The 12,458-nt window shown below is 47.8% G+C and overlaps 1 protein-coding gene across 6 annotated transcripts in view; it reads left to right on the forward strand.

The window, feature by feature from the left end:
* Positions 1 to 12,458, forward strand: part of hdlbpb (high density lipoprotein binding protein b) — a 100,891-nt gene that overhangs the window by 76,797 nt on the left and 11,636 nt on the right. For 5 of the 6 annotated variants that reach the window (XM_078533800.1, XM_078533805.1, XM_078533803.1 and 2 more), the window contains 4 exons: positions 772 to 990; positions 2,500 to 2,638; positions 8,586 to 8,725; positions 9,765 to 9,869. In XM_078533800.1, coding sequence (XP_078389926.1) covers positions 772 to 990; positions 2,500 to 2,638; positions 8,586 to 8,725; positions 9,765 to 9,869 — 603 coding nt within the window. The remainder of the gene's footprint in view (positions 1 to 771; positions 991 to 2,499; positions 2,639 to 8,585; positions 8,726 to 9,764; positions 9,870 to 12,458) is intronic. The other variant, XM_078533804.1, reaches the window with a different exon arrangement.

Raw genomic sequence — 12,458 nt, forward strand, 5'->3', positions numbered from 1 at the left:
TTAACCCGTCTACAACACAGTTGATGCTTCCTCCAAGGATGGGTAGCCTTGCCAACGTTCACCTGACAGGCTTGGGCAAGAGCCACAGCTGTGTGGCCTCATGGTGACTGCCGGCGCCTACGGAGCTATTCTCCTGGGTGAGTCAGCACCTTCCAGAGAGGAAGGTTGTGGCGGGAGGAAACAAGGAAACAGTAGCAGAAACGCAGTGCGGATGCAAGCAACGACAGCTTGCATTTATATAGCACCTTTAATGTAATAAAACATTCTGAGCTGCGTAAGGAGATACTTGGAGAGATAATCAGAAGCTTAGCTGAAGAGGTAGGTTTTAAGGAGCATCTTAAAGAAAGAAAGAGAGACAGAGAGGTTTAGGGAGGGAATTCCAATGCTTAGGGCCCAGGCAGCTGATCTTCATTGCCAATGTTGGGGTGATGAAGATCAGGATGCACAAAGAGGTCAGAGTTGGAGGTGCGCCGAGATCTCGGAGAGTCGTAGGGTTCGAGGAGGTTACAGAGATGGGGAGGGCGAGACCATGGAGCGATTTGAAAACTAGGATGAGGATTTAAAATCGAGGCGCTGCGGGACCGGGAATCAATATCAGGCAGCGAGTGTAGGGGTGTTGGGAGAAGAGGACTGGATGCAAGTTAGAGAAGAGTTTTGGATGAGTTTAAGTTTACTGAGGTGGCGGGGGTAGTGTGGAAGCTGGGCAGTCATCTCTCCGTGTGCAAACCAGAGGGACTAGCGGCTTACTCATTCTGAAATCCTTTCCCACAGGACAATGTCATTGAAGATTTGATGATCGTGGATCCCAAATATCACCGACACTTTGTGGCGCGCAGAGGGCAAGTACTACGCGAGATTGCGGAGGAGTATGGAGGAGTGACGGTCAGCTTCCCCCGCACAGGTGTCCAGAGTGACAGAGTGATGCTCAAAGGGGCAAAGGACTGCGTGGAGGCAGCTAAACGACGCATCCAGGAGATCATCGGAGACCTGGTAAGCAAGTTGGGAAGAGAGAAAGGTTTGCGTAGCATCCTTTTCATACCCTCACCACTTCACGGCTATTAAATTATGCCAAGATGTTGTCGCTGTTGTTCACAGGCAGGTACAGTAGCCAATTGGCGCGTAGCAAGATTCCGCAAACAGGGACCTCATACTTTGATGGTGTTGGTTGAGGATTAATACTAGCCAAGATTCCAGAAGAGCATTCTTCAAATAGGGATCTGCTGTGCCCGTCTAAAGAGGCAGGTGGAATATCAGTTTAACATCCGAAAGGCAGCACCTCAGACAGTGCTGCACTCGCTCAGTACTGCACCGGGAGAGTCAGCCTGGGTTACTCGCAGGGCCTCTGGAGTGGGACTTGAACCTACGCCTTCGATGACCACACATGTGAGAGGGTGACCAACGGATCCACGCTGACTTGGCAGCATCACTTGGGGAGACTGGACTGAAATGTGGCAGTTAGTTAGATAGTAGAATGCAGGATTGAGTATATCAGAGGATTACCATTTCACTTTTCAGGCACGGACTTGATTGGCCAAATGACCTCCTTCTGTGCAGTAATGACTCTGTGACTTTTTACTCCAAAAGTTTGTTCACTGTCCTCCTGAAGGTACTTTTAAAAAATGTATTCATTCTTACATGGGATGTGGGCATCACTGGCAACGTCAGCATTTGTTGCCCATCCCTAATTGCCCTCTGAGGGCTGTTAAGAGTCAACCACATTTCTGTGGGTCTGGAGTCGCATGTAGGCCAGACTGGGTAAGGATGGCAGATTTCCTTCCCCTAAGGACATTAGTGAACCAATGCACTCCTGGCCGGCAACCTATCTTCCACCCTACATAAACTTGGAGGTCATCCAAAACACTGCTGCCGTAACTCGCACAAATTCCGTTCACTCCATCCTCGCTGACCTACATTGGCTCCCAGCTGAACAACACCTCGATTTTAAAATTCTCACCCTTGTTTCAAAATTCCTCCTCCCTATCTGTATTCTCCTCCAGCTTCACAACCCTCCGAAATCTCTGAGCTTCTCTAATTCTGGCCTCTTGAGCAGCCCCGGTTTTAATCGCTCCACCACTGGCGGCTGTGCCTTTAATTGCCTGGGCCCTAAGCTCTGGAATTCCCTCCCTAAACCTCTCTGCTTCTGCCTCCTGCTTTAAGGCGCTATCTCTTTGACCAAGCTTTTGGACACCTGTCCCTAATATCTCCTTATATGGTGCAGCGTCAAATTCTGTTTGATAACGCTTTGGTGAAGTGTCTTGGGATACTTTACTACATTACAGGCGCTATATAAACACATATTGTTGTCGTTGAGAACCAAGGTACAGGTTACTGCTGCCTCTACAATGCAGCACCTTAACAGGAGGCTACGAAAATTAAAATCTACTTGAAGGAATCTACACACTTCAGTGTCTAAAACACTTCGAATTTACAAGTACTCCTCTAAAAATGTCTCCTCTTTCTGATTTTTTTTTTAAACCTTTCTCTGCCTGTGCCTTCTAGGAAGCCCAGGTGACCCTGGAGTGTGTGATTCCACAGCGGTTCCATCGAGCAGTCATGGGGCTGAAGGGCTCCAAGGTACAGCAGATCACCAGGGACTACGACGTGCAGATCAAATTCCCTGAACGGGATGAGAACCAAGGTACAGTTAAGAAGCGGTGAATGGCGCGCTGTCGTCAAGAGACCCAGAGCGCACACTTGCTCGCAATGTTGTTTTCACTTTTGAGGGTATCCATTTCACAGCCTGTACGGACAAGCATTAGTTTGTGGTGTTTTTCCTTACCTTTGCTATTGACCGTCTTTGGTCCCCGTGCTGTTTCGTCCTGCTCTGTTCGTGTTTTTATTCTGATGGTTTCCTTTGCCGTGTTTTACTCCCGATATTCCTAGAACCTGTCTATCTCGGTCTTAAATACACTCAATGACCTGGCCTCCACAGTCTTCTGTGGCAATGAATTCCATAGATTCACCACTCTCTGGCTAAAGAAGTTTCTCCTCATCTCTGTTCTAAAAGGTCTTCCCTTTACTCTGAGGCTGTGCCCTCGGGTCCTAGTCTCTCCTACTAATGGAATGGAATGGAATACCATGCAGTGTGGAGTGTGGTGCAGGATCGTGATCCATGCGTTTATTTCCTCCAGGTTTGACTATTCCAGTTCTCTCTTGGCCATCCTCCCATCTTCCACCCTCCATAAACTTGAGATTATCCAAAACTCTGCTGTCCTTTGTCCTAACTCATGCCAAGTCCTGTCGTCCACCTCCCCGCCATGCACACTGGCCTAGATTGGTTCCGCGGCTCTCAACGCCTCGATTCTAAAATTCTCAAACCTTGTTTTCCAACCCCGCCATGACCTGATCATTCCTCTCCCTATCCGTGTAACCTCCTACCATGTCCACTCTATCCAGGCCTTTCAGTATTCTGTAAGTTTCAATCAAATCCCCCCCTCATCCTTCTAAACTCTATCGAGTATAGACCCAGAGTCCTCATACGTTCCTCATATATTAAGCCTTTCATTCCTGGGATCATTCTCGTGAACCTCCTCTGGACCCTCTACAGGGCCAGAACATCCTTCCTGAGGTACGGGGCCCAAAATTGCTCATAATATTCTAAATGTGGTCTGACCAGAGCCTTGTAAAGCCTCAGCATCACATCCCTGCTTTTATATTCTAGTCCTCTCGAAATAAATGCCAACATTGCATTTGCCTTCCTAATTACCGACTCAACCTGCAAGTTAACCTTAAGAGAATCCTGGACTGAACCAGACAGGTTGATAAATATCTCCAAATCAAAATGCCTGGGATCAAGCAGATTTAAGTGACCGTGTTTAAATTCAACAACAGCAACATAAAAAGCCAGAATGTCTGTTCTGGATGACGTAGGATTGAGGAATAAATGTTGGTTGGTAGCAGATTCCCCCTCCTGAATCGTGCCTTTCACACCCACCCGAACAGGCAGGGCAGGATTCGCCATTTTGATGGCTCCTCCAACAGTGCAGCACTCTCCCTCGGCATTGCACTGAAGTGGCAGCTTGTGCTAAAGTGTCTGGAGTAGGGATCCGAAGCCATGGCCTTCTCAGGTTAAAGCATGGGTGTGGCCAACTGAGCCGAGTTTGGCAGCTCTGTGTGTTTCCCTGTAATGGAAACCTAATGGAACCTTATGAAAAGCCTGTTTACTCTCCGTAAATAGCCTCTCGCCAGGGGGATCGGGGCTCCCTAGGGTTTGATTTTCCACTTGTTAATGAGGAGATCAGCCTCATTTAGATGATAGATGTTAATTTAGCGACTTCAGGGTGGGGCTCAACCCTGTAATTACTGCACATGGGACCAGGAATCTAGAGTCTCGTTCAGCACCACCAATGTAGTAAACAGAACGGCTTTGCTGGAAAGAAAGGGACGTCAAATGTTGGCAGAAGGGTATGGAGAGGTGGCTGAAGGAGTAGATTTTGGGAATGCTGGAGCAGCAAGCTGGGGGGTGATGGGAGAAAGGGTTTAGAAAGAGAGACACAACAAGATGTTTGAATGGCTCTGCAATATATGATAAAGACAGGGGCAGGGCTGTCTTTCTCTATTCTCTTCTCGGGATGTGGGCGCCATTGGCAAGGCCAGCATTTGTTGCCTATCTCCAATTGCCCTGGAACTGAAGGCCAGACCGGGTAAGGACGGCAGATTTCCTTCCCTTCAGGACATTGGTAAATCAGATGGGTTTTTTTACAGCAATTGATGACAGTTGTCATGGTCACCATTACTGAGACTCGCTTTATATTCCAGATTTTATTAATGGAATTTAAATTCCACCAGCTGCCATGGTGAGATTTAAACCTGCGCCCCCCCAGAGCATTATCCTGGGCCGCTGGATTACTAGTCCAGTGACATCACCACCAGACTACCATCTTTCCCCTCAGATAGGGGAATGCAGCAGAAGGAGGCCAGGGTCAGAAGAGCAGAAGATGGGAGTTGGGCCGAAGGAGGTCAGTTGTGGAAGTGAGGGGGTGCTGTGGAGCTCAGTGAGGACAACTAGAATTGGAGGGAGGGAGTATGGGACAGGCTGTGTGTGATGGAGGTTTGATTAGGCTGCTTTCCCCTCTAAGACAAGAGGAGCCACCTCAAACCCCTGTGTGAAAATCCAAACTAGGAGAATCAGACCTGAGTTTAATTTTGCATTCTGGGCTTCTCTTATTCCTCTTCTGTGTAATTTTAAATCACCCTCCAGGTTTTGGCATTGATAAAGGTGTGGAAAGGATTTATAAAAATGGTTCCGGAGATGGGAGACTTCAGTTACGCAGTTGGATTAGCGAAACTGGGACTGTTCTCGTCAGAGAAGAGATGGTTGAGAGAAGATCTGAGAGAGATATTCAGAATCATGGACAGAGTAGATAAGGAGAAACTTTTCCCATTGGCAGAAAGATCGAGAACCAGAGGACACAGATTTAAAGCAAAACGGCTAGAGGTGATGTGAGGGAAACCTTTCTCACGCAGCGAGTGGTTAGGATCTGGAATGCACCGCCTGAGAGTGTGGTGGAGGCAGGTTCAGTCAAGGCATTGAAAAGGGAATTGGATAATTCTATGAAGAGAAAGAATGAGCAGGGCTGTGGAGAAAAGCTGGGAGGGAGTGGAACAAGCTGATTTGCTCTCGCAGAATAGCCCCTGCCTGTGCCGCAATCATTCTGAGATTCCTCAGGGCATTCTGCCTCATACATTCTTAACACACAGAATGTAGGTGGGCTATTCAGCCAGGAAGGGCACACAGCTGGGCTCAATCTTGTCCTTGCTCGTCATACACACCATGCAGTGTGGAGTGTGGTGCAGGATCGTGATCCATCGTTTATTTCCTCCAGGTTTGACTATTCCAGTTCTCTCTTGGCCATCCTCCCATTTTCCACCCTCCATAAACTTGAGATTATCCAAAACTCTGCTGTCCTTTGTCCTAACTCATGCCAAGTCCTGTCGTCCACCTCCCCGCCGTGCTGGCCTAGATTGGTTCTGCGTCTCTCAACGCTTCGATTCCAAGGTTCTCAAACCTGGTTTTCCAACCCCGCCATGACCTGATCATTCCTCTCCCTATCCATGTAACCTCCTCCAGCTCCGAGACCTCTGAGCTGCTCTAATTCTGGCCTCAAGTGCATCCCCCGTTTTAATCGCTCCGCTGTGCTTTCAGCTGCCCGAGCCCCGAAACTCTGAAATTCCTAAACCTCCCCGCCTCTCTCTCCTCCTTTAACATGCTCCCTAAAACCTAGCTCTTTGACCAACCTCTGCCTTAATATTTCCTTGCAAGGCTCAGCGTCCAATTCTGTTTGATAAGTGCTCCTGTGAAGCCCCTTGGGATGTTTTGCTAGGTTAGTGGTGCTATATAAATGCAAGTTGTTGTTGTTGATCAAGAGCACAAACTGGCCAATTTCTCCCAACCCCTAGTTCAGCACCCCGATCACTGCCCTGGCTGAGATTGCTGACCCAGCTGAGGATGGGAGCTCCTTGCCTGTGAGGCAGTATCAACATCCTGGGGGTTACCATTGACCAGACACTGAACTGGACCAGCCACATAAATACTGTGGCTCCAAGAGCAGGTCAGAGGTTAGGAATCCTGTGACGAGTAACTTACCCCCTGACTCCCCAAAGCCTGTCCACCATCTACAAGTCAGGAGTGTGATGGAATAATCCCCACTTGCCTGGATGAGTGCAGCTCCCACAGCACTCAAGAAGCTTGACACCCTCCAGGACAAAGCAGCCCCGCTTGATTGGCACCACATCCACAAACATTCACTCCCTCCACCATCGACGCACAGTAGCAGCAGTGTGCACCATCTACAAGATGCACTGCAGGAATTCACCAAGGCACCTTCAACAGCACCTTCCAAACCCACAACCACTATCATCTAGAAGGACAAGGGCAGCAGGTGGGATAGATGGGAACACCACCAGCTGGAAGTTCCCCTCCAAGTCACTGACCATCCTGACTTGGAAATATATCGGCCGTTCCTTCATTGTCGCTGGGTCAAAATCCTGGAACTCCCTCCCTAACAGCACTGTGGGTGTACCTACACCACATGGACTGCAGCGGCTCACCACCATTTTCTCAAGGATAATTAGGGATGGGCAGTAAATGCTGGCCCAACCAGCGGAGCCCACATCCCATGAATGAATTTTTTTAAAAAAGGTTCTCATCAACAGGTACGAAAAGCAATTACAAAAACCAATAGAATGTTAGCCTTTATCTCAAAGAGGTTGGAATACAAAGGGTTGGAAGTGATCCTACAGTTACATAAAGCTCTGATCAGACCCTATCTGGAGTAACTCCATTCAATTCTGGGCACCACACCTCAGGAAGGATACACTGATCTTGGAGGGTGAGTAACGCAGACAAGACTGGTCCCCGGGGCTGAAAGTGTTCAGTTAAAGAGGATAGCTCATATAAATGTGGTCTGTATTCTCTGAAGTTTGAGGGGTGATTTAATCGTGGCGTTTGCAATATGAAAAAATTTGATAGGGTTGTTAGAGAGAAACTACTTTCTCTGGTGGGGGAAGATCCCAGAACAAATGGGCGTAACCTTAAAAATAGAGCTGGATGTCAGGGAGCCTGCTTCACACAAAAAGGCTACTGGAAACCTGGAACTCTTAGTGTTATGTTAATTGTATTGTTAAGGTTAAGAATAAAAAGGTGGAGGGTATTGATTGATTAAGCATCTTGAGCACATATAAAGAGAGACTGCTGGGATACTGGGTTAGTAGGCAGAAGGCAGACATATGTAATGCTGCACTTTGTAAATAAACCAACTATAAAGAAAAGGATTTGTGTCCAGTTTCATACTTCACCAAATTAATTGGGATCCATTTATCATTCTCTCCCCAAAAAAGCAGTGTGTTGCTGGGGATCAATTGGAGCTTTCAAGCCTGAGACGGATAGATTTTTAGGAGTGAGGGAATCTGGGGATGTGGAGCGAAGGCAGGTAAGTGGAGTTGAGGTTACATATCGGCCATGATCAAATTGAATAAAAGAAAGATTTGCATTTCTATAGCACCTTTCATGACCGCTGGGTGTCCCAAAGTGCTTTACAACCAATAAAGTATTTTTGAAGTGTAGTCACTGTTGTAATGCAGGGAACTCCGCAGCCAAAATGCACCCAGCAAGCTCCCACAGGCAGAAATGTGATAATGATCAGTTAGTCTGTTTTTTATGATGTTGATTGAGGGATAAATATTGGAAAATAGGCCATTGAGTTCCTTTACATCCACCCAAACAGACAGATGGTGCCTGGTTAACACCGCAACCGAGAAGTGGCACCTTTGACAGTGCAGCCCTCCCTCAGTACTGCACTGGAGTGGGACTTGAATCTGGAACCCTGTGATTCAGAGGCAAGAATACAAAGGGTTGGAAGTGATCCTACAGTTATGTAAAGCTCTGGTCAGACCCTACCTGGAGTAACTCCATTCAGTCTGGGCACCACACCTCAGGAAGGATACTTTGTCCTTAGAGCCATTATGACACTGGATGCAGGAACAATCTCAAGGGGCAGAATGGACTCCTCTTGCTGCTACTGTGCTGTTCTTGCGTAGCTCTCTGTGCTTTGCATTCTGACACGTGCTGGCTTCTTGCCATTCAGCAGGTCCGGATCTGCACCCTCAGGAAAACGGTGACTTGAACTCTGACCTCAGGGAGGTGGAGCATGCTCCCAGGAAGTGCGACATCATCGTCATCTCAGGCCGGAAGGAGAAGTGTGAGGCAGCTCGCGAGGCACTGCTGGTAGGTCACCACGAATCCCTTAAATGTGCGTTGAGGGCTAATTCTCCTCGTCACAAGGCTGAGCACTAAAATAGTCAGGGTGAAGGGGGCTCTGTGCCCCCTTAAGGCTGCCCTAGAATTTCTGGAACCACCCATTGAGCGCTGAGGCTGCCTTATGCCAGCGGGTGGCACGTACCTGGCACAGCAAAGTACATGCGGGAGAGAGGCAGAATCACCACCAGTGTAGAGGGAGCTTTACTCTGCATCTAATCCTGTGCTGTACCTGTCCTGGGAGTGTTTGATGGGGACAGTGTAGAGGGAGCTTTACTCTGCATCTAATCCTGTGCTGTACCTGTCCTGGGAGTGTTTGATGGGGACAGTGTAGAGGGAGCTTTACTCTGTATCTAACCCCGTGCTGTACCTGTCCTGGGAGTGTTTGATGGGGACAGTGTAGAGGGAGCTTTACTCTGTATCTAACCCCGTGCTGTACCTGTCCTGGGAGTGTTTGATGGGGACAGTGTAGAGGGAACTTTACTCTGTATCTAACCCTGTGCTGTACCTGTCCTGGGAGTGTTTGATGGAGACAGTGTAAAGAGAGCTTTACTCTGTATCTAACCCTGTGCTGTACCTGTCCTGGGAATGTTTGATGCGGACAGTATAAAGAGAGCTTTACTCTGTATGTAACCCTGTGCTGTACCTGTCCTGGGAATGTTTGATGGGGACAGTGTAGAAGGAGCTTTACTCTGTATCTAACCCTGTGCTGAACCTGCCCAGGGAGTGTTTGATGGGGACAGTGTAGAGGGAGCTTTACTCTGTATCTAACCCTGTGCTGTACCTGTCCTGGGAGTGTTTGATGGGGACAGTGTAGAGGGAGCTTTACTCTGTATCTAACCCTGTGTTGTACCTGTCCTGAAAGTGTTTGATGTCTTTAAAGTGATGTGTTCCGTTCTCCAGCACTGGGCCCCACACCTGCTGAGCGTCAAATTGATAAAAGTGAATGTTGGTTGAACAGAAGCTGGTTGTACAGATGGAGTCTGACACAGCTCTTCTTGTTGTCCAGGCCCTGGTTCCGGTTACTGTGGATGTGGAGGTTCCGTTTGATCTACATCGATACATCATCGGGCAAAAAGGCAGCGGCATTCGCAAAATGATGGAGGAGTACGAGGTAAGGCTGGAGCAGTCGGGCCGAGTGGCCTATTTCTGTGCTGTCAGTTCCATATCACTCTACACAACCAGATTTTCTCTCAGCTGTAAGCCATGGTACCTGTAATTATTTAGCATCCTGATGGCTCACAGAGTCTCTTACAGACCATTCAAATGGTATATAGAAAATATTTAACTTGTCAGTAGGACACAGGTTCAAACTGGTGAAAGGAAAACTTTGGTCTGACTTTCGGACGTTTGTTTTGCACAAAGAGGGACCAGCGCATGGGATAAAGAATGACTCGTATTTATATGGCACCTTTCACAACGCGGGGCATCCCAAAGAGCATCACAACCAATGAAGCACGGTTTTGAAGTGTAGCCACTGTTGTAATGTAGGAAATGTGGCAGCCAATTTGTGCACAGCAAGATCCCACGAACAGCAGCGTGATAATGGCCGGATAATCTGTCTTCAATGATGTTGGTTGAGGGATAAATATTGACCCAGGACACAGGGGTCTTTCTCCGAAGTAGCGCCTCGGGATGTTAGAGTCCACCTGAGAGGTTTAACCTCTCATCCGAAAGATGGCAGGTCGGACAGTGCAGCCATCACTCAGCCATCACTGTTACGCTAGATCACTGGTTCAATCCTCTAGACTCAGAGTAGTACCAACTGAGGCACCACTAGCATCTAATGATGAACTTTGATGATGATGACTAATCTGTGTGATCTCACACGGGTCCCTGTAGATTGCTAAATTAGAATTCGTATAGAAGTGTGAATCGTGCTGCTGCTGATTACGGGCTCAGAAGTGCCACCAGTTGTCTTTCAGTCACACTGCAGCCACGTATACAGTCTTCTTGACCTGGGACCGAGTTCCTTGGAGACCTGCAAGTGTTTTCACACAATGGGAATATAACACATTCGCAAACCCTTCTCACGTATCTAGTTGCTTCTCGAACCCACTCGGGATAAATTACTCATTCACAGGTTGGCAAGCTGTAACCAGTGGAGTAGTGCCACAGGGATCAATGCTGGGGCCTCTACTCCTTATAAATTTGCCGACGATACAGTCGTAGGCCGGAAATCAAGTTGTGAGCAGGACACAAAGAATCTGCAAAGAGGTATAGTTCGGTTAAAGGCGTGGACCTAAATTTGGCAGATGGAGTATCGTGTGGGAAAATGTGAGGTTAGCTTTTTTACTGGGGAGAATAGAATAGCAGAATGCGATTTAAATGGAGAGAAATTGCAGAATGCTGCAGTACAGAGGGACCTGGGAGTTCTTGTACATGAAAAGTTAGCCTGCAAGTAATGAGGAAGGCAAATGGAATGTTGGCCTTTATTGCAAGGGGGATGGAGCGTAAAACTATGGAAGTCTTGCTACAATCGAACAGGCATTGATGAGACCACACTGAGAGTACTGGGTATAGTTTCAGTCTGCTTGCATCAGAAGCAGTTCAGAGGAGATTCACGAGACTGAGGAGGAAGGGGTTTGTCTTACCAGGAAAGGTTGAGCAAGCTGGGCCTAGACCCACCAGACTTTAGAAGCGTGCGTCGTGATCTTTTTGAAAGAGGTAAGATTCTGAGGGGGTGTGGCAGGGTAGATGCTGGGAAGATGCTTCCCCTTGTGGGGGAATCTAGAATCAGGGGCCACAGTTTAAAAATAAGGGGTCTCCCATTTAAGACGGAGACGAGGAGGAATTTCTTCTCTCAGAGGGTGGTTATTTGGAATTCTCTTACCGCAGAGAGCAGTGGAGGCTGGGTGAGTGAATATATTCAAGGTTGAGTTAGGCAGATCTTTGATTGACAAGGGAGTCAAAGGTTATGGAGAGGGGAGTGGGGGCAGCAGGAAAGTGGAGTTAAGGCCATGATCAGATCAGCCACGGTCTTATTGAATGGTGAAACTGGTTCGATGGACCGAATGACCTACTCCTGCTCCTTTTTCTTATGATCTTTTGACTCCTACTTCCTTGGTAACTCGATTCACAGGAATGTTCAGCTTTGGGGTGAAGGCACTAGCCTTCTGTATCTGGATGGCGTTGTTCTTTAACAGAAATAACAAGACAGTGTCAGGTGGATGTAACAATCTCTGTGGCACTCTTTGGAAGAAGAGCAGGGGAGTTCACCCTGGTGTCCTGGGCCAACACTTATCCATCAACCAACATCACTAAAGAATATAGGGGAGCTGCTCATTATCATGCTGCTGTTTGTGGGAGCTTACTGTGTGTAAATTGATTCATTTCCCCACAGCAACGACACTTCAAGAGTTCACTTCATTGACTGTAAAGCAATTTAGGATGTCCCGAGGTCATGAAAGGTGCTGTAGAAATGCAAATCTGAATCTTAAGTGATCGCGCTGGACAAACATTAGCACTTGACTGCCCAATCGCAGTATATCCCCACAGGACAGGGAATCAATTAGGGACTCACCCATTTGAAAATCTTGATTTCTATCAGTTTCCCATCAGACGCCGAAAACATTCCCGACTCCTCTTTCCTGCCTCCGTGGGGAACATTCAGCCCAGGGAGGGAGTGACGCCATGGAGGGTCTTGAACACAGGGATGAGAATTTAAAATTTGAGAGAGTGCAGGCTGGCAGCGAATGCAAGT

This window comes from Cetorhinus maximus, chromosome 34 (genome assembly GCF_964194155.1).
Source record: "Cetorhinus maximus chromosome 34, sCetMax3.hap1.1, whole genome shotgun sequence".
Classification (NCBI taxonomy): domain Eukaryota; kingdom Metazoa; phylum Chordata; class Chondrichthyes; order Lamniformes; family Cetorhinidae; genus Cetorhinus; species Cetorhinus maximus.